At 50.6% G+C, this 27,085-nt stretch overlaps 1 protein-coding gene across 2 annotated transcripts in view; it reads left to right on the top strand.

Annotated features, from left to right (window-relative positions):
* Positions 1-27,085, top strand: part of LOC138452926 (uncharacterized protein KIAA1958-like) — a 523,224-nt gene that overhangs the window by 264,780 nt on the left and 231,359 nt on the right. For both annotated transcript variants that reach the window (XM_069605281.1, XM_069605283.1), the window contains one exon: positions 19,459-19,560. In XM_069605281.1, coding sequence (XP_069461382.1) covers positions 19,459-19,560 — 102 coding nt within the window. The remainder of the gene's footprint in view (positions 1-19,458; positions 19,561-27,085) is intronic.

Here is a 27,085-nt window from a genome sequence, read left to right as displayed (position 1 = left end):
AAAATAATGCCACAGGTTTGTCCCACGGTTCATTCGTCTTGAGATGCCATCTCTCTTGGATATCTTGAATAAAAGCAACAAGATCTTCATCCTCGCCCATCATCCTAGTCATGATCACACCAATTTCTGATGTATCGGGATATTGTACTCTGAGCGTCGCCATACATCTGCTCTACAATTATTAAATGGCGTTCCACCATGTGTTGTATTTTGTGCAGTCACACCCGCATATCCTGCTCACTTCCAAATGTCATCAGCCCTCTCCCCTAGGATGGCTGCTAGCAGGCCTTTAGCTAACGCTATTCCTGATGTAATTCTTTCTAACTCATAAATCCATTTTCCTGTACCTGAAGTCAAACGAGATAATTTACATTTCAAATTATCCTTGTCCATTTGTGGCCACGGAATATATTGTGGCCATCCTCCCGCTTTCTCTAATAATGGAAATTGTGAAAACCCTGATCCATAATCATACCCACCTACACTTCGTGTCTTCCAGGTGGGACTGGTCTCGGCCATTTTTCTCCATCGTGGTTGTGACCTTAATCTGCTTACATAAGGCAGGGATACATCCCCTGCACTGTGCGACCATGGATGAAGTCGTTCAGTGTATGGTGGTAGTTCTGGTGTTTTTTTGTTAGGGCCCTCTAAGTCTGATAATTTTACCCCTTTCTTACACTCAAATCTTTCTAGAAACCTCCCTCTATTCCCACTTTGTAGTTGTCTTCCCTTTCTTCCTCTGACATCATTATGCCCTAGCTTGTGTAACTTTCATCTGTTTCCACATTATCTAGATCTAGTCGACTTAAAGACAGCACTCTATGCTCATCTGTTAATGCGTCACCTGACCCGGCTCCTGTTTCCCTTCGATAAAGATCCTTCAACATCATCTTGGGTCTTATTCCCATCTCTATCTCTCATTTACCTATATAAATCCCCAATTGTCTTCCCTACGTATTCTGCTTCATGCTCGTCAGCCCATGTCTAGACTCTCGGTATCCCTTGCAGCTCCCAGCAGGGCTGTAATTACCTTCTCTCTTCCTCAAATCGTTCTCGTGCTTCAATCGGCACTATAATTCTATTAAATAGATAATCTATCTCATCATCCTTTAGTGCCCTACTTCCATTCATCTCATCTTCCCTTCTTTTCATCTTTCATTTCTCTTCTTCCTTTTGCCTTTTTTCAACCTGTGTACTTGAATTCTCTGTATTTCTTTTTTTTTCCAACAACATTTTATTGATTTTACAAGATAAAATATTACATGCAACAATGCAATACATATCAATATAAGTATTAATTAGAGCCTTTATAGTCTATTGTGAGTTGTAGAGTGGAGGAGAAGGTGGGAGGTTCCTGGGTTTGGCGGTTGGGCGGACAAGTTCTGGGTGAACGTTCCCCTATGTTCTGGAGTGTTCGGGGTCCGATCAGGGGTTAGTAGAGGGGGCTGCATTGGAGCCATCTGGTGAGCGGAGGCCTCCTGGTGAGGGCTGGGTATTTGGCCGCGTAGTCAAGGAATGGGTCCCATATATTCAGGGTTCTATATTCAAGGAGTCCAAGCGAATTGCAGAGATTTTTTCTGATACTGCAATCTCCCAGCATTTGGCCCACCATAGGGCAATCGAGGGACCATTTTTGTCTTTCCATAATCGCGCCATTGCAATCTTCGCGGCCAGTAGTAGGTGGTTGCAGAGGCGGGAGATATGGCCGGAAATTGGGAATGCGCCGTCGCCGGTTTCGCCCAAAAGGACAATTCCCGGGTCCCCGGGAATTGAGATGCCAGATATTTCCTTAATGTGGTTCAGCACTTCTTTCCAGTATATTTCTGCCTTTGGGCATGTCCATACTAAGTGGTAGAGGGATCCGGGGGCTTGGCAACCTCGCCAGCATGCAGCGGGGAAGTCCGGGTTGGCTTTATTGATTTGGGTGGGGGTGATGTAGTATCTGTAGCACAGTTTGTAGCCTCCTTCCTTATTCGTGACGCATTGTGAGCTCTTATGTAGTCTGGCCCAAATTTGCTCCCAGCTTTCTACTGCTATCTCCCGGCCGATATCCCTTTCCCATTCCGTCATGTATCTTTCTTTCTTTGCTGGGTCCGATCTGTCTAAGAGCCGGTATATGGTGGATATTCTGCCTTTGTTGGTCGGGGATGTTAACGTGAGCTCTAGGGCTGTTGGTTCTCTCGAGCATTTGTCCCGAGTCCCTCTATGGGACAACCAGTGCCTAATTTGCGAGTATCGGAATCTTTCACGTTCACCCACTCCGAATTTTGTTTTGCATCTCTTGAAAGTGATGGGGGAGCCATCTCCCATGAAGTCGCTGGTTTTTGCCAGGCCCCCTGATATCCATGCGTGGAAGTCTCTAGGTGGGTTTCCAGAGGTGAAGTCTGGGTTGTTCCAGATGGGGGACATGGGTCCCAGGTAGCTGCGAAGTCCCCATTTCCGCGCTGCGGTTTTCCAGCATTGGGTTGTGATGGTCGTGGCAGATAGTGGCCCTGAATTAGGTTGTGGTTTTAGTGTTGGCAGGTGTGGGAGATCATGTAGTGGGACCGGGCACCAGGATTCTTCAATTTGACGCCATAACGGGGGGGTCTGCTTCTTGCAGCCAGGCAAACGTGTGGGATAGTTGAGCCGCTAGCGAGTATCCGGCAAGGTCAGGGACACCCATTCCCCCTAGTGGTTTGGCTTTCATCATGATTCGCTTGTTGATCCTGGGCCTCTTCCCTCCCCAGACAAATTCCATTAATTTCTTCTGTAGTGCTCGTATGGCAGGGGGTGGTATTTGTAGTGGTAGAGATGCACATTGATATAGCCATCTGGAGATCAGGTTCATTTTCACGGCTGAGATACGCCCGAACCATGAGATTTCTTGTTGTTTCCATCTTTTGAGATCATTTTGCAGGGCGCTGAGTAATTGTGGGATGTTTTTTGATTTCGTTGGATTTCCGGTGATCTGTACTCCGAGGTATTCTATGGCATCTTTGGCCCAGGGGATTGGTGAGAGTGGCGCGAGCGCGGCCTCGTCTAGGCGAGATAGATTGATGGGTAATGCTGAGGATTTTGTTCGGTTGACTTTAAATCCTGACATGGTGGCGAACGTCTCGATCTCTTTCCATAGGGTCCCCAGGGAGACTGGGAGGTCTGTCATAGTTAACATGACGTCGTCGGCATAGAGTGCGATTTTATACTCGCGGTTGCCCACCTGGATGCCTTTTATGGTTTCACTTTGTCTGATTCTGGCGGCGAAGGGTTCCATGGATAGGGCGAAGACCAGGGGTGAGAGCGGGCAGCCCTGTCTAGTGCCTCTCGTGATACGGATGTGTTCGGATCTCGTGCCATTAACTCGGAGTTGTGTGGTGGGGATTTGATAGTTGGCCATGACCCATGATGTGAAGTTAGGGCCAAATCCGAAGCGTTGGAGGACCTTGTGGATGTATGTCCAGTCCACTCGATCAAAGGCTTTGTGGACATCTAGTGAAATTACAGCCATTTTTGTTTTGGATTTATGAGCGCATTCGATAAGGTTTAGTGCTCGCCGTATGTTGTCATGGGTCCCTCTGCCAGGGATAATACTTGTTTGGTAACGGTTGGTTAAGCTTGGAAGGGTCGGGCCCAGTCTTCTGGCAAGTACTTTGGCAAAGATCTTCCCGTCGTTGTTCAGGAGCGATATGGGTTGGTAGGAATCTGGCAGATCGGGGTCTTTTCCGTGTTTGTGGAGCAGGATCGTGATTGATTCAGCCATGGATTTAGTGACAGTTTTCGTGGATAGGAAGGAGTTGAACAAGGCGGATAGTTGTGGGGCAAGGACTCTGGCGAATCTTTTGTAAAAGGTTGCGGTTAGGCCATCCAGGCCTGGCGCTGAGGGTTTGAGAGCTTTGATGGCTTCGATAATTTCTTCATCTCCGATGGGAGCCTCCAGATGTTCCAGGTGGTCCGTATTGCGGGGTGTTAGTGCGTTTAAGTATTCTGGTAGACCTTTTAGTTTTAGCGGATCGCTGGACATTATAAAGGTATGGTATCTCAATAGTTCGTTTATTATCTCTGACTGGGAGAAGAGCAGTTTCCCATTTCCCCCTCGTAATTTGAGTATGTTGTTCCGACTACGGAGCGCTTTTAGCTTCTGTACTAATATCCTATTTGCTTTGTTTCCTTTGGCGTAGTAAAATTGCTTTGTGTACACTAAGGACTTGGCTGTCCGGTCAGCGCAGTGCATTTCCAAAGCCGTTTTTGCCTTCCTCAGGGCTCACTCGGTTTTCCTCGAGTATTGCGTTTTTAGCTGTGATTCATGGAGGGCTCCTTCTTTTTCCAGTTTGGGGGAGGCTATGTTTGATATCCTTCGCTGCTCTGCTCCGGCCCCAATCAGTACACCCATAACCACCGCTTTCATTGAGTCCCAGATTATACTGATGGGAGATGTTTGTGTGGTGTTCTCTTCAAAGTATTTTATCAATGAGTTCTCCACTTTGGCCCTTATACTAATGTCTAGAAGGAGTGAATCATTCAGTTTCCAGTATCTTTCAGGGGGGGATTTCTGGCCTGAGATAGCTAGGTTTACAGATATCGGGGAGTGGTCGGAGATCATGCGTGTGTGGATTTCTGTGTTGATGACACATGGGAATAGGATGCCGGGGATTAAAATTAGGTCAATTCTTGAGTATCCCTTATGAACTTTGGAGAAATGTGTGAAATCTCTTGTGTTGCCATTTTGTATTCTCCATGCGTCAACTGTCTCTGTTTCTCTGAACAACTTAAGTAAGGCAAGGGCCTGCACGTAATCATTGTTCGTGGCGGGGAGAGTTTTATCTAGCAGTGGGTTAGTGATGGTATTGAAATCTCTGCCGATAAATAGGTGGCCTTCTCGGAATGATAGGATTGTTGGTAGGATGTCGTTTAAGAACTTGCTTTGGGAGGAATTGGGGCTGTAAATTGAGGCTAGCGTGATGGGAAGTTCTTCGAAGGTACCTTTGAGAAGCAGGGGGGCCTCATTTGGCATTGGGAGAACATTGCTTGAGGGAACCATTGTTTCCTGCACCGGGGAGCTGCTGCTGTGTGTTCAGCCCCTGTCGCCGTCTTTTTTCAGGGGGCCTCTGAGTCTGCGCCATCTGTTGGACTTGGACCATGATCCTCCTGGGGATGCGTCTCGGGGAGAGTGAGCTGACTCTTCGGCACTGGGGTCGGTACTGCCTATGCCCATGAGTTTCTCCGCGTCTTTCAATGTCTGTATTTGTCTCTGTGTTCCGTCCCATTTGAATTTCACTGAAGTGGGGAATCCCCAGTGATATGGCATTTTCTTTTCTTGTAGCCAGGTTGTCAGGGGTCGCATTGCTTTCCGTTTCAGGAGTGTTGTGCTCGCTAGGTCTTGGTAAAGAGAGATCGTGGACCCTCTGAAGGTGATCTGTCTCATTTGCCTTGCTTCTCACATAATGTCCTCTTTTATCTGAAAGAAGTGTATTCTGGCCAATACATCCGGGGGGAGCGCTGAGGTTTTCCTTGGAGTAGTTCTGTGCACCCGGTCCAATTCTAGGGGGGAAGTGTCTGGGAGGGTGATGATGAATCGAAAGAGATCCGATATGTAAGCTTTCAGGTCTGGTTCCGGGATAGTGGTCGGGATACCTCGGACTCTAATGTTGTTCCTCCTTGATCGGTTTTCCAAATCCTCCTGTTTTGCATCAAGGATGCTACATCTTGCTTCGAGGGCAGCTATCCGGTCCTTGTTATGTTCATCTTCGATTCTTTTGTCACAGATTTCGGATTCCATTTCGGCGGTTCGATGCTCCACTTCCCCCATTCTTTTGTCCAGTGTGTTTATTTTCTTAGTAATTTCCTCAGAGCTTTTTTGGATTTCCCTGGTTAGGGCTACTAATAGCTCTTGCAGGTCCGCTTTGGTTGCAGCTTGAGGCGGAGTGGGATCTGTTTCTGTGGCTGGTGCAGTGCTATTTTTGATAGTATCCCCCGGATGGTCGGCTTTCTTAGCTCTTTCGGCAGCAGCGGAAGATATAAGGGAGATAATGTCCGATTGTTTAGGTGCCTTCCCGCTTTTAGACATTGTCGTGGGGGATTGCGGGGAGTGGCAGTAGCTCAGTATTAGCGAGGTGGTGAGAGTTATGAGATGCTCGGGAGATTCTAGGGCTGGGTATCTGGGTCCGATAGCGGAAGTTGTCTGTTCCGGAGGTGTGAGGGCGCAGTAAGTGGGGTAGTGGCTGCGCCGGAATCCCAGGTGGGTCAGGAGGGATCTGGTGATATAGGGCTCAGAAAGTCAGGCCAGCAAGTCCGTGAAGCTCTGCTCTGCCACACTCCCAGGGTGAGTAGATTGTCCTCCCGCTCTCCCCCCGACTCCTTACCTCCTGACCCCTGTGCCGGGGTGTTATGCAGCTGTAGTGAATACGTGGGTTTCCTGCGACCAGGAGCAACCTGGGAGGATGATGGGGGTAGCAACCCCTGCAGGTCTATGGAGCGATAGTCCAGGAAGGGGGCCAGGAATTATGAGGAGCGGGTGGCAGTTGGCCTGGACGTGGTTGAATGGTGGATGGGGCGGCTAGGGGGGGGTGAACCAGGGCGTACTCCGGTGGTGATGCGTGGGGGGCAGGTGGGCCCGTTGCTGTGGTGGGTGCTCCGGGCTCTGGTCCGCAAGATGGCCGCCGGGCCTGGAGGTGCTGGAGCTGAGGGAGCAGTAGTGTGGGACCTAGGACACTGGAACGTTGAGTTAGTCCAGGCGGGAAGCGCTGTGAGTAGGTGGCTGTACCACCGCTTGCAATGTGCTCTGAGAAGGGAGAGGGAGGCCCGTGAGTCGGAGCCTCCGTGGATCTGGTGCAGTCCTGTGAGTGGGCTCAGAGCGCGCGCTCTCCTGGTGGGCTTGATAGCCGGCCGATATCAGGGCACTCGGGCTCCGGTGGCGATGGGGAAAGCTGATGGCCTCCTGCGGTGGGTAGTATGCGCGGAGGCAGGCTGGCTGTGCGGCAAACAGCGCCGTTTGATGTCGGGCTCGGGAGGGATGTGGACTGTCCGGCGGCTGCGTCCCGGCCGACGGGCGAGGAGGAGAGTTGGCTGTACCTCTGCCCGGGGAGCAGTTCTGCTTCGGGCGTGGACGGGGGCCCGCTCACGTCGGGCTCGGATGCCGAAGGTTCTCGTGGGGACACCCGCATTCGTTGGCGCTGTAGGGAGCTTGGAGGGTGCCTGTGGTAGATGGCCTCGGCGTGAGCAAAGCCAATCCGTCCGAACCAGGAGCTCCGGAACGAAGATAGCGGTCAGTGGCCGCGTCTCGGCCGGCGAAGATCAGGGTTGGCGCTATCGTTTCCTAGGGTGCAATGTTGTCTCCGGCAGTGCTTGACTTGGGAGGCTGGGGTTTGGGTCCAAAGGCAGTGGGACTCAGCAGTAGGCGACGAGCGGGCACACGCCGGATCATCTCTTACGGTTGCCGATCGGCAGGGCTTCTGTGTCCGCTCCACCCCCTCCTGGGTGGCCTCTGGCTCTCAAAGCTGCGGCGGCCATTTTACTGCCGAGTGGGCCCCGGGGCTGTTGAGAGGTCTACCACGGCGGTCTCGGGATGAAACCGGGACCCACTCGGTCGGTGGGTGCAGGGGAGGTACACCCACCGGTGGCTTCAATCACGGCAGAAAACGGAGGCTGGAAATGGGTGTTTCATGGAAAGGCGCATTGGGCCAGGCGGGAGCTCTCAGGAAGACATTCCAGACGAGTCGGCTCCAGGCCACGCCCCCAATTCTCTGTATTTCTATGTCTTCCGTCTAAATCCCTGTTGCTCAGTATCTGTGCCCTTGTTTTCTGAAGGGGAAAGAGGAGCTGAACACGTCATATCCTCCTTCTGCTGATTAAGCATCCACTCCTTCTCAGACGGATCTTCTTTCTCACTCTGACACATTTTCCACAGTTCTAAAATAGCCAATCTTTTCTGTAACTTCTTCAACTTGTATGTAGCATATAAATATGTTGTCATATGTTGCAAAACTGTTTTTGACAACAAACTCTCCTGAGGCCACGGCATGAGTGTTTTATTAATTGTGCCTCTAACCCACTTTGCGTGATATTGTCTTATCTTGGGTTTGTATCTCGGCGGTGTCCTGCATCATGACAAGTCGATCTCGACTGTCAATACTTAAAAGATCTTTTATTCTCTTATTTATTTTATCAAGTATACCACACTGATTAATTTGATTAGACACCATCAATCACTGCTTATTACCCAAAAAACAATTTGTTAACCTCTTTAAAAATCTATGCAATTATGTTTTTTGTTCCTTCGTTTACACTTTCTATCAACTTTAACCGTTTTGTTTTTATTTTTGATGTTTTAAGAGTCTTCTTTATTTATTTATTATTCTCCTTTGATTTTTACCCTCCTAATTGACATCAATCTCTTGATTTAAAAATCTGATGATCTCCTTATTACTATTGCTTTATATCTCCTAATCTAGGCAAATAAATGTTTTATACTGACATATTTATAACTCCGTACACTTGTGCACTTTTACATTTTCTGCGTACACCTTCCTTTACTATCTTTAGTAAATGTATCTCATGTCACTTTTCACTTCATTTTGGAGTTTGATACGCACTCTTCTTCTTGGCCTTGCCTCAGGAATTCTTAAATAATACCCCTATTTGGAGTTTTAGTGTGTACTCATCTGCCGCTCTTGGAACCAGGAATTGAAGTATCTATATCTCTTCTTTCTTATCCCCAAAAATCCAGTTACTTTTCTTCATATATTTGTAATACTGTCCCTCCCCCTATTTTTGCCACCTTCAATGTTCTACTTACATCCGTGGCTCAGCTCGAGTCCCTCGGCATCGACTCTTCCCTAATCGACTCTTCAGTCCACGGGGCACCTGCAGGGCCCAGACAGGAATTTTGTCAAAGGGGCACCTGTTGACCGATAGTTCTCACCCGTGTGTAATTGCAGGCCGATCTCCAAAGGAAGCTCTTGTGGCTAATGGTGGAATCAATCAAGAGTCGGAGAGTCTAGATCTGGGCTTAGATCGATTAGACCAGACCATCCGCACTGCTACCAAAATGTGCTCTAGCACCTTGAAGCGTCTCGTGCTAAATGGAATTACCAATAATGCCCTTGGACACAAATAACCGGACAGACTCAAAGAATATGGCAGCATACTACTTTATTATCAGCATAGTGCATTCCGCATCCAACTGTATCGTACGTATTTATATCATTGTGTATGTATTTTGTATTCATGTAACTTCAAGCTTTGCATACTCTGTACTGCTGCGCTCAGCTACCTTTGGGTTTAGAGCGCATTATAAGTGAATAAAACAAACAAACAAACAAATACATTGATGTGTGTCATTTATTACGTCATCCTACGTGGCAAAGTAAAACCTATTGCAGGTAGGGTTTGGTTAGGGAAACATGTACCTATAGTATACATAAGTGTTCAGAACTTCATTGATTGCCCCTTATCTGCTGGGCACGCCTCAAACTACATCTAAGTACGTATTACACTGATTATAATGGAGCAAATAGAAGAGGGTTGGTATCTGCAACATTGTATAGCATGTTGCTACATAGACCCTCTGATTGGTTATCATGCTTTCCCAATCTTGGACCTTCGGGTCGTTAGCAGCACGTAGGCAAAACAAAACTCTGGTGCCACAAGCAATGTCAGACTACTCCCCACTTTCCCAATTAGTCCATCATCTCTCATCAGTCAGGCCACAAGCCAAGGCTTTTCATTTGTAGTTGACCTGCTCTCTGTTCTGGGGCATTCAAGGGAGTGTAGGCAGACTATTATTTTCGTTTGGGCTTAATGAATAGCTCTTGTTTACAACCTCTGAATCACATGTGAGGAGACCGCACATGTGTCCATCTCAACCTTCTATTTACTGCTATTTGATTCAATTGTGCTGGGTGTCATTACACGTCTTGGCCTCTGGAGACGTTCTCACTCGATCTTACATAGGTCTTCTGCATCTTTAATAGTGTCATGATGCCTACCCCCGGAGCACCAGGCCAGGCCCAGCACCCCCGGGAGCAGGCATCATGCCCCCGGGTAAAAGCCCAGCGGCCCCTTATAGGGGCTCTTTGGACTCTGTCCTGGCGCCGTTGGCGCCAGGCTCATGTTGGACATCAGTCCTGGCGCCATAGGCGCCAGGCTCATAAAGGAAGGTGTTTTGTGCACTTACCTGATGCAGACCATGCTGCAAGATTCAGGCCTCCCTGAGACCTGAAAGGGACTATTTTTTCATTGGGACTATTTTGCCACTCGGGCGTGGCCAGGGAACTTACCTGGAACTACTTTGGGGGCTATTTAAGCCACGCCCAGACAGTAGCTCACGCTTCGCGTTGTTCTGCATCCAAGCAGCTGAACGCTCACCGTGTCTGCTCCTGCATCTGGTCTCCAGCCATGCCCGCCTCGATCCTGGAACACCTGTAAGGAAAGAAGAGAAGAGAAAGGTGAAAATCAAGAATTTTATCAAACTTCTTACCTGCATCCGGAACCTTCACGCCAGCGTTCCTGAGAAAAGACTTTCATTTAAAAGCACAGCGTTGCTTGCTGCAGCGCTGCGCTTCACTCACCTGTCCTCGGGAGTTCTTCTGGCTCCACCGCGACTGTCTGCACCAGTCGCCACATCTCTGCGCCTAGGGGAGAAAAGAAGAGACAAAAGGTGAGCAGAAGGAACATATGAGGAAAGCCTAATTTTCCACCATAACACTTACCGGTCTTCTGTTGGTGGACCATTCCTCATTTCGGGTCGGCGCCGCTTCGTTGGCAGGTACCGCACCCCGGCCCCTATGGGGAAAGGACAAAAGACATTACTGGAGGAATATAAAGACATTAAGAGGGATCGCCCCCATCGCTAACTCACCTGAGTTTATCATCGGCAATTCAATCCCTCAACGCATCGCCTTCATTCTGCACCTGAAATAAAGGACAGATCACAGGTTAGGAAGGCAACAGAAAAGGAGGCTCTACACTTGAACTTTTGTAATCTTCATACTTACGGCGTTCCGCTCGGAAACGTCAAGTGGATTTTGCCAGCGTCATTCTGAAAACCAGTGAAGTAACTGGACAAACACGCGCCCCTGCACCAGAAGCAGGATGGAGAGTTCATCCTTTCAAACCATAAGGTGAGCTTCAACCGGGGATTTCGGAGGAAGTTAGAGAAGAACGAAGGGGGGAAGAGGGGAAGGGGGGAACAAGCACACTATTCTGCAGACTGTTAATCCCCTTTCTCATCTGCAGAAGGATATTCCTACGGGCCAGACAAGCAAGATTTGAGGGTCCTGTTCAGTCGGTGTTCCGAGTTCTGCGCATCACGCTCGAAGAGGCCACAGCAACCCAGACTAGACCAGCGCCTCCGTGGGAGTCAGGTGAGCGTTACAGAACGCAAAGCCTTCCTACAAATTCCCACCCAGGCGCTATGGAAACTTCTGAGACTGATCAGTTGGCCCAACTACTGGGGGAATTACGGGCCGAAGTACATGCCGCTCGTCAAGAGACAAATGCTCTCAGGAGGGAAGTGATTCTATCAAAGGAAAGAACTGATGACCTGGCTAGACAGTTTTTGCAAGGTCAAGCTGGACACACTCCTCTACCCGGTTCCGGGGGGAACCCCGCTCCTGTGGTTCCCAGTAACCCTGTGCAGATTAATCTACCTGGAAACATGCCGCTGGCCCCACCCGAACGCTTTGCTGGGGACCCCAAACGATTTGCCGTATTCATGAATCAGTGTCGTTTGCACTTCCTATGCAGACCTGGGGCCTTCCCTAATGACCAGACCAAGGTAGCCTTTGTATTGTCATATCTCAGCGGCTGCGCTGCCGATTGGTCAGTTCCACTGGTTACTCAAGATGACCCGATTCTCCGTGATTTTCAAAGGTTTCAAGCAAGCATGGAAAGGTTATTTGCTCGACATTCTCAGGGGCAGGCTCTGGATGACGAACTCCTATCCCTGCGACAGGGCAATCAGGACCTCCTATCCTACATTGCAACCTTTAATAGACTAATTGTGGAAACTGGGTGGCCAGAGGATAAAAGAATCACGTTATTTTATCGAGGTCTACGCGGAGAACTTAAAGATGTCCTGGCCCAAGTTGTGAATCTGCCCCAAGAATGCACAGAATATATAGACTTAGTGGTCCAATTGGATCACAGACTTCAAAAAAGAAAAGCGGAACGGTCCAAGTTTGAGACCCGGGTGTTGGTCAAGACCAACGCTAAACCCAAGGGTGCTGATGTCTCTGAGCCTATGCAAATCGGAGGGGTTAAAGGACCTTTAACTCAAAAAGAACGTGAAAGAAGACGGCAGATGCAATTATGTCTTTATTGTGGGTCCTCTGGACACTTTCTACGAGATTGCCCGGCAAAACCGCCCAAGAAGGTGGTAGGAGCCGCTGATAAAAACCATGAAGGCTCTGTTTCGGGAAACGACCATGCCCGACAAGCGTAGGGGTCCGCTTGCCGAGATAGAAAACGAACTCTCAGACCTCGCATTTCATTGTGCCAATGGTCCTCATAGATCCGGAACAGCCTAAGCGGTTGCATGCAATAAAGGCATACATCGATAGTGGGGCTATAGGAAATTATGTGGATCGTGAATTGGTCTCTAGGATTAACCTCCCTCTGCATCCTAAAACCAGCAAAGATGTCATCACCACAGTCGATGGAACCGAAATTGCCTCTGGACCGGTAACACATTCCACTGCTGAGGTGACACTTATAGGTCCGGACGGCCATCAGGAGGCAGTTGTGTTTGATGTAATCAAGGCTCCACAGTTTCAGGTTATTCTCGGAATCCCTTGGTTAGAGACACATAATCCTCGAATTGATTGGCGAGCAAAGAGAATAACCTTCCCGGATTGTGCACAAACCTGCTACCCAGAAAATCTGAAGATTAGTCTAGCGTCTGTAACCTCTGTCTCCATGCAACTACCTCCGGAATACCAAGACTTTCAGGACGTCTTCCAAAAGGAACAGGCCAACACGTTACCTCCCCACAGATCGTACGATTGCCAAATCGATCCGGTGCCCGGTGCACAACCCCCTTGTAGCAGGATTTATGCCCTTACTGAACCTGTAAATCTGCATTTGAGACAATATTTAGATCAATACCTAGCCAATGGTTTCATTCGCCCGTCAAAGTCTCCGGCATCCTCGGCTTTGTTCTTCGTGCCCAAAAAAGAAGGCGACCTTAGAACTTGTATCGACTACCGCGCATTGAACCAGATAACTGTTAAAAACCGTTACGCTCTGCCTCTGATCCCTGAACTCCTTGACCAGGTGAAGGACGCCTGCGTATACACCAAGTTAGATCTCCGGGGGGCTTATCATCTGGTGCGAGTAAAAGAAGGCGACGAATGGAAAACGGCCTTCCGTACAAAATATGGATTATTCGAATACCAGGTGATGCCTTTCGGGTTGTGCAACGCGCCTGCTGCCTTCCAATTCTTCATGAACGATGTCCTTCGGGAACTCATCGATGTTTGTGTTGTCGTATATATCGATGACATTCTTGTGTACTCCTCTTCGGAATCTGATCACAGAAAGCATGTCAGGGCCGTCCTTGAGAAATTGCGCCAGCACAAACTGTTTGCAAAGCTGGAAAAGTGCGTTTTCCATACCACCGAGGTTGAGTTTCTTGGATTCATCCTGACACCTAAAGGGGTCCGAATGGACTCACGAAAAGTGGATGCCATCCTCAAATGGCCATCACCTAGTTTGGTGAAAGGTGTCCAAAGCATGCTTGGTTTTGCTAATTTTTATCGCAGATTTATCCCGGAATTTTCACGTGTGGTACAACCCATCACTGCACTCTTGCGAAAAAATAAACGCTTCGAATGGACCGAGGAAGCCGAACAGGCCTTTCAGGAATTGAAAGCTAAATTCACGTCTGCACCTATTTTGAAGCACCCGCGTCCTGATCTCCCATATATAGTCGAAACTGACGCGTCCAGCTTAGCCATGGGAGCTGTCCTGTCTCAGAGAGACCCTGAAACCAACCAACTGCACCCCGTAGCATTTTGGTCCAGAAAGTTCTCGCCGCCTGAGGTAAATTATGCAATCACCGACAAGGAATTATTAGCCATTAAGTCCGCCTTTAAGGCTTGGCGGCATTATCTTCTTGGCGCCAGGCGTACCATCACTGTGATCACTGATCACCGAAAACTTACAATATTTAAAAACTGCCAAGGCTCAATCGTCACGTCAGCTCCGATAGGCTTTGTTCTTTGCTGAGATCGATTTTGTAATCACTTACCGCCCCGGCTGTAAGAATGGCAAAGCGGACGCGCTATCTCATTTGGAATGGGAGAAATAGACACAAACTCAGAACCTGTGCCGATAATTCCCGAACAAAGAATTTTGGGGATAACCTCTTTACAAACCCTTGAAGACATTCAAGCACGGGTAAAACAACTCCTGGACTCTATAGCCTTGCAGGATTGGGTCCTAAGGGGGGTCTTACTTTTCGGTCAATGATGGCCTACCTTACTTCCAAGGACGCTTATTTCTGCCAGAAAAGGAATTGCAACAACTAGTTATTTCCCGTCATCATGATACCCTGATGGAAGGATATCCTGGCATTGCCAAAACTGAGGAAAAAATTAAACGACAATTCTGGTGGCCTTCCTGGCGAAAGGATATTAAATCTTTCGTGATGTCCTGTGGAGTTTGCACCCAAAACAAAGGCCAAAAGACAAAACCCACCGGTCTTCTTCAGCCTTTAGACATTCCACCAGCACCTTGGCACACCTTGTCACTAGATTTTATCACGGACCTGCCCCCTTGTAATGGATACAATACTATTCTGGTTGTGGTGGATTTATTTTCCAAGATGGCCCATTTTATTCCGTTGAAAGGATTACCTTCAGCTTCTGTCCTAGCCAAGGAATTCCTCGAAAATATCATCCGTTTGCATGGATTCCCGTCCATACTAGTCTCCGACCGGGGAAGCCAGTTTATTTGTCATTTTTGGAGAAAGTGTTGTCAACTGGCACAAATCGACGTAAGACTCTCAACCAGCCACCACCCACAGACCGATGGTCAGACGGAGAGAACGAACCAGAGCCTTGAACAATACCTACGATGTATGTTGCACCAATCGGAGGGTAATTGGAAGGATATTTTATGGGTGGCCGAATATGCATACAATAACTCGGTACACTCTGGAACTGGACAAAGCCCCTTTTATATCCTATATGGACATCACCCACGTACTTCAGACCTGGACTCACCTCTGAGCCTTGAAATGCCCGCAGTGGACCATTTGCATTCCACGATAACTCAAGCCTTCAAGGATGCAACTGCACATTTGCAACAAGCGAAAGGGAAATACAAAAAGAATGCGGATCTGCATCGGAGTGAGGCGCCTCCATACCAAATAAGGGATCAAGTATGGTTGGCTACCAAACACTTATTGCTCAAGGGACTTTGAACTTTTAATCCAAGGTATTATGGCCCTTACTCGATCAAAGCTATAATTAACCCAGTGGCAGTCAAGCCTGATCTACCAGCTAACATGCGGATTCACCCCGTTTTTCATGTGTCACTTTTGAAACCAGTGCAACCAGGAACCAGATTAATAAAGCCACCAGAACCAATCCAGATAGATGGGGAGCCTGAATTCGAGATGAAGAACATTTGGGATTCTAAGATCTCAAAATCAAAACTTTTCTATCTAATTGATTGGAAAGGGTACAGGCCTCAGGAAAGGTCTTGGGAACCCAGCGACCACGTACATGCACCTCGGCTGGTAAAAAGGTTCCATCCGAATTTCCCAAACAAACCGAAACCTCCAGAGGGAACGACCTTGGGAGGGGCCTTGGGGGGGAGTGCTGTCATGATGCCTACCCCCGGAGCACCAGGCCAGGCCCAGCACCCCCGGGAGCAGGCATCATGCCCCCGGGTAAAAGCCCAGCGGCCCCTTATAGGGGCTCTTTGGACTCTGTCCTGGCGCCGTTGGCACCAGGCTCATGTTGGACATCAGTCCTGGCGCCATAGGCGCCAGGCTCATAAAGGAAGGTGTTTTGTGCACTTACCTGATGCAGACCATGCTGCAAGATTCAGGCCTCCCTGAGACCTGAAAGGGACTATTTTTTCATTGGGACTATTTTGCCACTCGGGCGTGGCCAGGGAAGGATACTTACCTGGAACTACTTTGGGGGCTATTTAAGCCACGCCCAGACAGTAGCTCACGCTTCGCGTTGTTCTGCATCCAAGCAGCTGAACGCTCACCGTGTCTGCTCCTGCATCTGGTCTCCAGCAACGCCCGCCTCGATCCTGGAACACCTGTAAGGAAAGAAGAGAAGAGAAAGGTGAAAACCAAGAATTTTATCAAACTTCTTACCTGCATCCGGAACCTTCACGCCAGCGTTCCTGAGAAAAGACTTTCATTTAAAAGCACAGCGTTGCTCGCTGCAGCGCCGCGCTTCACTCACCTGTCCTCGGGAGTTCTTCTGGCTCCACCGCGACTGTCTGCACCAGTCGCCACATCTCTGCGCCTAGGGGAGAGAAGAAGAGACAAAAGGTGAGCAGAAGGAACATATGAGGAAAGCCTAATTTTCCGCCATAACACTTACCGGTCTTCTGTTGGTGGACCATTCCTCATTTCGGGTCGGCGCCGCTTCGTTGGCAGGTACCGCACCCCGGCCCCTATGGGGAAAGGACAAAAGACATTACTGGAGGAATATAAAGACATTAAGAGGGATCGCCCCCATCGCTAACTCACCTGAGTTTACCATCGGCAATTCAATCCCTCAACGCATCGCCTTCATTCTGCACCTGAAATAAAGGACAGATCACAGGTTAGGAAGGCAACAGAAAAGGAGGCTCTACACTTGAACTTTTGTAATCTTCATACTTACGGCGTTCCGCTCGGAAAAGTCAAGTGGATTTTGCCAGCGCCATTCTGAAAACCAGTGAAGTAACTGGACAAACACGCGCCCCTGCACCAGAAGCAGGATGGAGAGTTCATCCTTTCAAACCATAAGGTGAGCTTCAACCGGGGATTTCGGAGGAAGTTAGAGAAGAACGAAGGGGGGAAGGGGGAAGCAAGCACACTATTCTGCAGACTGTTAATCCCCTTTCTCATCTGCAGAAGGATATTCCTACGGGCCAGACAAGCAAGATTTGTGGGTCCTGTTCAGTCGGTGTTCCGAGTTCTGCGCATCACGCTCGAAGAGGCCACAGCAACCCAGACTAGACCAGCGCCTCCGTGGGAGTCAGGTGAGCGTTACAAATAGTCTAATACTTGGTTCTTGCAGATGTTTCTCCTTTGCTTAATCTAAGAGAAGTATATCTTGCGTTCATGGCTTATCCTTTCGACTCCCCTTGTGCCATGCAATTATTCCTTTAAATATCATCCTTGATCCCAAGCCAATAGACTCCTCTTTATTCCTCACATAAAGCTGTTTCTCCAGCGTCTCCTGAATCTGTAGGCCTGGTCAGTCTCTGAGGTAGCTTGAATGGTTTTAATACATGTCCGACGTCCATCTTTCCATCATGGTCGCTCTAGCCATGTTATGCTTTCCTCTGCAGCAAGCTTCTATATGTGTCATCTACCTTACATTTCTGCGTAGATACATTTATTAATCAGCAGGTTACTTTATATTCTTTGCATATACGATTTTTTCATATTCGATTACGGATCTCTTGTTACTTCAGTTACATCTTTACTCTTTGAGTATTTGCATATCGTTTCAGTGAGCCTCAATATCTCTCCTCTATGACGTCACTCCGCTCTTGTCGGATTTTACTTATAGCTCTAGGATGTCCAATAGTGTGTGCAGACATCCTTTCACCCTCTCAGTGCGAGGGTACATTCGATATGGTTGTCAGAGTGCATATTGTCTATCATAAACTTGATGCAGTAGTGGGCTGATGCCTGGTGTCCCACATAGGGCTCTTCTCCTACTGTTCCAGCATGACGGAGGTGAGGGGGCGGGAGCTAGGGATAACATGTCCACCTGATGCTCTACAGATGGGGTATCCTCAAGAGATGATGTCAGAGTGTGCCCTGATACTCTTACAGAGGCTACCCCCCCCCCCACCCCCCATGTGATACACCATCACATAACCCACCCCAGGGTCAGGATCAGGTAGCAGCTGCCATCCCCGGGCCACATGGGGAGAGGTCACTGCTGGGAAAGGAGTGGTGACACCATCAGATTCATCACAACAGGGTAGGGCATACTGGGGAAGAATACCTTGTTTGTTTATCTTGGTGGTGTTGTTAGTAACTGTTCTGCTTAATATCAGGCGTATCACATGCATTCATGCACTCACTCACTCCCCAAACCTGCGGTGAGAGCTGGCCTGTGCATTCTCCTAGTTGCTTCACTAGGGTTACTCCCTGCAATGGTATTAGAGCATGCCAATGGATTCATTCACATAAGCATTGCTGTATTATGTCTGTTAGTCTCCTATACAATACACAAGGTACAGTAAACTATATGTGATGCTGAGTGGCTGGAGGTTGTGATGTCCGTAGTAGTTTGCAGATTCCGAGCGTTCGTTCTGTGCCCTTCAAGGAACCAGCGTGAGTCTGAGAGTGTTTGTTCAATGCCCCTCAAGGGTAAAAAACCTGTATCAGATAGTGTTTGTTCCGTGTCAAATCAAGAAACTAAGCGTAAGTTAGCAAGAGTGCTCCATACGATAGCTTATCCTCCCTTCATGCGAGCACTGTGCAAGCCTGTGCCTTGGGTACTACCCACCCGTGAACCCAAAAAGCTCTTTTGTGCTACTTAACTAATGTGGTCGGCGGGCGCCGATTGCGGTAGGCCCTGCTGAAGAGCTTTTGTTGGGTGCAATGGCCTGCGAGAGTCGCTGGGCCGTGTTCTGAGCAGAGAGGCATTAGAAAGCTGTGGATCTGAATACACAGGCGAGAACCTCTAGACTGTGGGTAAGTCCAGAAGGAGCCTTCCCAGCCCAGAAATAGTTTGTTTTGATTAGGATAGGGCTGGACATGTGTAGTTCAGGATTACTGAACTCTTGTGTTGGCCAAACCTTGGAACATTTGTGTTATTAGTCTAGTGGCTTTAAGAGCAGGATTGAAACGTGTTTGCTGGCTACATCGCTTTGGCAGTACTTTGCATCCTTGCGCATCCCTCGAGGGGTGATGGCTTAATAAAATATGTTTTGGACATTGATATTTTATCATCACTCGAGCCGCAGGAGCACTGAGGGATCACCACTTGGTATAACCCATCCTATTATTCAAAAGTCCTTCTTTACTTGTAGAGTTTCCCCTAGTACATTTGGCATTTGACCATCCCAAATCCTAATTAACCTGGCTCTAAAATAAAGAGGGATTTGTATGCCACAGTGTTGCTAAACCATTCAGGAAATAAGCAAGAACGGCAGGCAATGCAAGTGTGTGTATAGAACTCGCTGTAGTGTATATTAAACTGCTCGTTTTGTAGTAATATAAATAGCCAGACAGTCTCTTCACTGGACTACGTTTTCTATGTTTATAAAATCTGTTTTCTTTTGTAGGTTATAAAATTATCAACGAAAAGCTTTTATTTCGTATTGAACCTGATTTGAAGCCACAAGTCCACAAACACCTAGACCACCGAGAAAGGGATCCCACCACAGGTGAGTGATGAGGGCATCAGTGAAGCAGTGCAACATGTGAGAGGGTCTTACAGAGGTGATTGAGGGAAGGGGCTATGAAACAATGCAGAGACTGGAGAAGGGGCTTACAAGGGTGCGGCGTGATGGGAAGGTGCCATGAAAAATGCACAGAGTGGAGGAGTGTCATACAGGGGTGAGGGAGGAGGGGGACTATGAAACAATGCAGAGACTGGAGGAGTGGCATACAGGGGTGAGGGAGGAGGGTGACTATGAAACAATGCAGAGAGTGGAGGAGTGGCATACAGAGGTGAGGGCGAAGGGGGTCTATGAAACAATGCAGAGACTGGAGAAGGGGCTTACAAGGGTGAGGCGTGATGGGAAGGTGCTATGGAAAATGCACAGAGTGGAGGAGTGTCATACAGGGGTGAGGGAGGGGGGGCTATGAAACAGTGCAGGGAGTAGATGAGTGGCATGCAGAGGTGAGGGAGGGAAGGGGCTATGAAACAATGCAGGGAGTGGATGAGTGGCATGCAGAGGTGAGGGAGGGAAGGGGCTATGAAACAATGCAGGGAGTGGATGAGTGGCATGCAGAGGTGAGGGAGGGAAGGGGCTATGAAACAATGCAGAGAGGTGGATGAGTGGCATGCAGAGGTGAGGGAGGGAAGGGGCTATGAAACAATGCAGGGAGTGGATGAGTGGCATGCAGAGGTGAGGGAAGGAAGCGGCTATGAAACAGTGCAGGGAGTGGATGAGTGGCATGTAGAGGTGAGGGAGGGAAGGGGCTATGAAACAATGCAGGGAGTGGATGAGTGGCATGCAGAGGTGAGGGAGGGAAGGGGCTATGAAACAATGCAGGGAGTGGATGAGTGGCATGCAGAGGTGAGGGAGGGAAGCGGCTATGAAACAATGCAGGGAGTGGATGAGTGGCATGCAGAGGTAAGGGATGGAAGGGGCTATGAAACAATGCAGGGAGTGGATGAGTGGCATGAAGAGGTGAGGGAGGGAAGGGGCTATGAAACAATGCAGGGAGTGGATGAGTGGCATGCAGAGGTGAGGGAGGGAAGGGGCTATGAAACAATGCAGGGAGTGGATGAGTGGCATGCAGAGGTGAGGGAGGGAAGGGGCTATGAAACAATGCAGGGAGTGGATGAGTGGCATGCAGAGGTGAGGGAGGGAAGGGGCTATGAAACAATGCAGAGAGTGGATGAGTGGCATGCAGAGGTGAGGGAGGGAAGGGGCTATGAAACAATGCAGGGAGTGGATGAGTGGCATGCAGAGGTGAGGGAGGGAAGCGGCTATGAAACAGTGCAGGGAGTGGATGAGTGGCATGTAGAGGTGAGGGAGGGAAGGGGCTATGAAACAATGCAGGGAGTGGATGAGTGGCATGTAGAGGTGAGGGAAGGAAGCGGCTATGAAACAGTGCAGGGAGTGGATGAGTGGCATGCAGAGGTGACGGAGTGAAGCGGCTATGAAACAATGCAGGGAGTGGATGAGTGGCATGCAGAGGTGAGGGATGGAAGGGGCTATGAAACAATGCAGGGAGTGGATGAGTGGCATGCAGAGGTGAGGGATGGAAGGGGCTATGAAACAACGCAGATATTGGAGGAGTGGCATGCAGAGGTGAGGGAGGAGGGGGGCTGTGAAACAATGGAGACTGGAGTAATGGAATACAGGGGATGAGGGAGGAGGGGGACTATGAAACAATGCAGAGACTGGAGGAGTGGCATACAGATGTGAGGGAGGAGGGGGACTATGAAACAATGCATATAATGCAGGAGTGGCAGACAGGGGTGAGGGAGGAGGGGGACTATGAAACAATGGAGAGACTGGAGGAGTGGCATACAGGGGTGAGGGAGAAGGGGGTCTATGAAACAATGCAGAGACTGGAGAAGATGCATACAGGGGTGAGGGAGGAGGGGTACTATGAAACAATGGAGACTGGAGTAGTGGCATACAGGGGTGAGGGAGGAGGACTTTGAACCATTGGATACTGGAAGAATGGCATACAGATGTGAGGGAGGAGGGGGACTATGAAACAATGGAGACTGGAAGAATGGCATACTGTCATAAACCACCAAGGTATCTTTTGAAAAGGATACGGTAACCAAAAAGGATACAATTGGTAGGGTTCTTCCGGATCCTTATTCATACGACTTGATAGTAGTGAAGTCAAATTAGAGCTTCCAAATGATACCACTCTCTGACCGATGAAACAGGCAGAGAGAGGGATCACTGGAAAGGGCGTGGGAGCTTTATAGGAAGTCAGCCTAGGATAAATAAAGTATCATAAGAAATTATCCCAAATCAACTGACTATAGAACAGCAATATCACTAGTTAACAACACTGACCTGTGGGCTTAGAACTGAAGTCATCACCAAGTCTCTGAAGAAATCCAGGAGTTGAAACAACGAAAAGGAAGGGAAGGTTAGTAAGGGAGGCTTATCCCGAACGGCAAGAGGCTCACGCTAGATACCGGGTTGGTGCACCACAGGATAGAGTCCAAAGTACTGTGCACAATCACCTTCAAAAGAAAACTTCCTTTCCCACGTAGAAACAGGAATATGATGAACTAAGTCCACCTGTTATCTCCTTACAGGTGCCAGGGATTCATTCCAAAGCAAAAAGTAATATGCGTGTGGAATTACACGTGACAGAGTTCACGCGGCCGGGACAGCCGCTCTTGCGAGCGTGAGGAAAAAGCCCGCGTGCAGGTTTACGCGTGACAGAGTTCACGCAGCCGGGACAGCCGCTCTTGCCAGCGTGAGGATTCACACGCAACACAAGGACACGCATCTAGGACCACAGCGTGTAAAGAGTAGAGTAGCTTGCGTGCGATAAGCAAACAAAAGAGCACGCAGTCAGAGCAGCCGTACCTGAAGAGTTCCAAAATCCACGTGTGTATTACCCGCGAACAAAGTACACGCAGCCCAGGACAGCCGCGCTTGGAAACAGCGTCCGCGTGGGATTTCCACACGACCAACTTCACGTAATCAGGAAAGCAGCATGCGAAGAATCAGGAGCCCGCATGTCAGAATACACACGACTGAAGAGCACGCAGACAGTGCGGCCAACCTGTGACTTCCAGACAGCACCTCCAGGAATTCGCGTGTGGTAGGAAACACGCCGAAGAAGCCAAGGAAGTAACTGAAGAAAATGCGACGACACAGATCAAGGGTTTCTGCTACCAAACGCCATAATGGTTCAATCAGAAGCAGCGAGCGACGTATTCACGCTGCTTATGAACGTACTGCCAAAATACACGTGACTAACCTAAATCACGTGAATTTAACGACGTGAATGATGCAGACGTTGTTTTCCCGGCAGTGCATCAAACAATCTCCATTTAGAATAGAACGGTCTAGCAGTTCTATGAGCATAACTCGTTCTGCATGAAGATGTTGTTCCAGGTCCAGGATTACTATGTCCAGCATGCATGACCGTACAGATGTGAGGGAGGAGGGGGACTATGAAACAATGGAGACTGGAGGAATGGCATTTCTCCAGCATGGGGTCTGGCATGGATTCACATGCTCATGAATATTCCCCGTCGTCAGGCTGGGAATCCTCGGTAAAGAAAAAACCAGTATCAGTTTCGTTTCTGATCTGTCTTTCGTAGTAATAACCAATCACTGGTCTCTGCGTCATACTGACCACAGCCAATGACTGCCCTCTACCTAAGCACCGCCTCTGGCAGCCATCTTCAGATTTTTACCGCACGTTCATGTGTTGGGATCCTCGTGCTATTGCTCTCGAGCGTTAGTGCTATTTTTCGCGCTTTTTTCACAAAAAACTTCGATTCTTTCGGTCAAAGAGCCTCAAGCTCCACCGATCCTACATCCGATCAACGGGGACCCGTGTCGGATTCATCTGTGCCCCTCAAGGGTGAAGATTTCGTCGAGCTACACTTCGGAGGAATCCAGAAGCTTCTCAGGCCCGGTCTCGGAGATGGCCCAGGAGAAGGGAAGCTCGACGCCCGGAAAGCTGTTCAGGGTCTGCCCTGGATGCCAGCTGCAGAGCGTCTTCAAGGAGGACGAACACTCTTTCTGCCTTTACTGCCTTCATGAGGACAAGACGCACGTGGAGAAGGACTGTGCGTTTTGCGGCAACATGTCGGAACGGACCATGAAGGACCGCCATCAACGTCTCGCCAACTGGCTGGAGGGTAAGAGCCCGTCTGGCGAGAAGAAGAAGAAATCTGAGCGGTCTTCTAAGACCTTAGAGGGCGCCCCGGCGACGGGGGCCCAACATAAGGCCAAGCACCGCGAGTCCGCTGGCACCGGGAGCGCCGAACGGTCGGGCTCTACGGGCGCCAGGCAGGGCGCACCCTCCCCGGCACCATCAACCACGAGCCAACGCTCTGGGTCGGGTAAGAGGAAGGCCGAGCACCCGGCGAAGCTCCTGGAGAGGCCCCGGTCGAGCTCTAAGGCAGAGGAGGAGCGTGGCAGTGCCCCCTCCCTCAAGGATAAGGCGGTGAGCGCACCTAAGGTGGTGAAGGCCTTGATCCATCCGACCAAGCCCTCTATCGAAACGGTCGCGGCGGCCCTGGCTCAGCCTGTGGTGGCTGCACCAGTGGTGGCGACCTCAGGGACCAGAATCTCCCTGCCTCCTCGGAGGGAGTCTTCCTTTGTGCCCATCGATAGGACCCCCGTGAAACCCTCCGTGGGGAAGAAGAAGGGGGGGCAGGGCGTCGTCGGAGATTCGGCCTCAACCTCAGAAGAGGAGCTGATCGAGGTCTTAAGCCACGGCCTAGGCGTGGAAGAAGGCCAGCCCGTCGGAATGGACCCCGACGCAGGTGACGACGACGACATCGTCGAGGATACCGACGGGGCCCCTGCTCGCCCGTCGGATTCCCCTCTGCCAGCGCCGCAAGACAACTCGGCGGCCATTTTGTTGGCCATACAGTCCTTATGCTCCGAGATAAGGACGAGGCTACCGTTACCGACGGAGGAACCTCTCCCGTCGGGGGATCCAGAACCGGGACCTTCTGGTGTTCCCCCTACCAAGAAAAGAAGGATCCATCCACCACCTCCTTTTCAACCGTCGCGCCCCTTCCAGCCCTCCTCCCCGTCCACCCGAGGGGATGATACGGGGACTGACACGGCAGCGACGGGTACGGACGACGAGGCATACGACGAGGATTTTCCGTCGTCGCCTCCCACCAGGGCTTCTCCGCCCGACGAGATCGGATCTTTCCACTCCATGATCTCCAGGGCTTCCGAGCTTTTCCAACTCTGCCCTGAGGAGAAGAAAAAGGAAGGCTTCCTTTATCAGCGGCGCGAGGCCAAGAGGAAGACGGTCCTCTCAGTGCCTCTGTTGGACGACATTTGGGATGAGGGCCTTTCCCTCCTCAAGAACCCTTCCACGACGCCAGCTAGAAGAGACCGGTACGAGAAGAAGTACCGGGTCCCGGACACGGCCCCCCTGTGCCTCCGGGCGCAGCCTACCCCGGACTCCGTCGTCTCCGCGGCAGCCAGGAAGAAAGCGGGGGGGGGTGCGGCCTCCACATCGACTTCCCCGCCGGACGGCGAGGGAAAGAAATTGGATGCTATGGGACGTAGAGTCATCTCGTCGGCAGCGACGACGATTAAAGCGGCCAACGCCTTGGCTATCGTGACCCGCTATGACAGGGAGCTCTGGTATAAGATAGCTCCCCTGCTGGATTTTCTGCCGGACGACAAGAGGGCGGAGGCCCTTGAGATCCTGCAGGAAGGTGAGGTGGCCTCGGACCACGCCATCACCGTGGCGACGGACATCGCCGACACCGGGTTCCGCCAGCTGGGCAACAGCGTTTGCCTTCGACGTCGTGGATGGCTCAAAGCTACGGATTTCCGGCAGGACGTCCAGACCAGAGTCCTGGACATGCCCTTCGACGGGAACAACCTGTTTGGGAAGACAGTGGACGATTCCCTTCAGGCCATCAAGGCGGATACTGAGACGGCCCGGGCCCTTGGAGTCCTGCAACGACGGACGCCCTTTCGGAGCGGCGGAGGCAAGGGCGCCTCCAAAGGTTCCGGCGGCGGTTTCGCTTCCTACCGTCAAGCGGCCCGCTCGTCGTCGCAAGAGGCCTACAGAGGACGAGGCAAGTCTAGCGGACCCCGCCGTCGTCGCCAAGGAGGTCAAGGCGGCAAGGCCCATCCAAGCAGGATTGAACCGGCCGTGGGGTCGGGCCCCCACCGAAGCACCCCGGTGGGAGGCCGGCTGGCGGGCTTCGTCAGCGTGTGGGAGTCCATCTCCACCGACCGTTGGGTGCTGGACACCCTGGCCCGGGGCCACGCGCTCGAGTTTCAAAGAAGGTGCCCGCGCGTCCCCCCCGTGGCCAGGAAAGAACTTCACGTCCCTCAACTTCTCCTGGAGGTAAAGGCGATGCTCAGAAAGGGCGCCATCGAACTCGTCCCAAAGAGGCTTCGGGGCTCCGGAGTCTACTCGAGATACTTCCTCGTGAAGAAGAAGACGGGAGGATGGCGCCCCATCCTAGACCTGCGACGTCTGAACAAGTTCATCAAGGCGCAGAAGTTCCGGATGGTCACCCTCCAGCACGTCCTGGGTCAGCTGGAGGAAGGAGACTTCCTATCGTCGTTGGATTTGGAGGATGCCTACTTCCACATTCCCATCCTAAAGGGGCACCGCAAATTCCTCAGATTCGTGGTCCAAGGGCGTCATTACCAGTTCAAAGCCCTTCCCTTCGGACTACGGTCGGCACCCAGGGTATTCACCAAGTGCCTCGCACCGGTGGCGGCGCAGCTGCGCCGCGAGGGGATTCACGTCTACCCCTACCTGGACGACTGGCTCATCCGCGCCAAGACGAGGGAGCTCGCCGTGGTCCACACGGCAAGGACCGTCCAACTCCTCACGGACCTGGGATTCTCCGTGAACTACGCCAAATCCCACCTGGTGCCCGCGCAAGTCGCACTGTTTCTGGGAGCCAGGCTCGACACAGTGTCCCTTCTGGCCTCCCCGTCGGAGGAGAGGACCAGGACCATCTTGGGCAAGGTGCAACGGATGTTGGTGGCCGACGCGGCCAAAGTGAGGTCCATCAAGTCCCTCCTCGGGATGATGTCTTCCTGCATCTACCTCATTCCCATGTGCAGGCTCCGGATGCGCCCGTTGCAAGAATTCCTGGATGCGCGCTGGATCCAGACGACGGGCAGCTTCGAGGAAAGGATCAAGCTCGACGAGAGTTTCCGACGAGCGATACGGTGGTGGGGCACCCGCGCGCATCTGACGGCGGGCATGGACTTCCAGACCCCAGCCCACCAGGAGACTGTGACCACGGATGCCTCCCTGGAAGGGTGGGGAGCGCACACCGAAAATCTGCACGCAAGGGGACTCTGGCTCCCGACGGAGAAGTCCCTGCATATCAACGTCCTGGAGCTCCGTGCAGTGTTTTGGGCCCTCAGGTCCTTCCTTCCGTCCCTCAAGGGCAAGGTGGTGAGGATCTTCACCGACAACACCACCACCATGTTTTACATCAGGAAACAGGGCGGAACCAGGTCCCCAGCGCTGTCCAAGGAGGCGCAGGACCTGTGGCATTGGGCCGTTGCCCAA

The sequence above is a fragment of the Ambystoma mexicanum genome, chromosome 4p (assembly GCF_040938575.1).
Source record: "Ambystoma mexicanum isolate Mex_15411 chromosome 4p, UKY_AmexF1_1, whole genome shotgun sequence".
NCBI classification, from domain to species: domain Eukaryota; kingdom Metazoa; phylum Chordata; class Amphibia; order Caudata; family Ambystomatidae; genus Ambystoma; species Ambystoma mexicanum.
The sequence above is the reverse complement of the archived record's forward strand: the minus strand, read 5'-3'. Positions and strand labels throughout refer to the sequence as shown.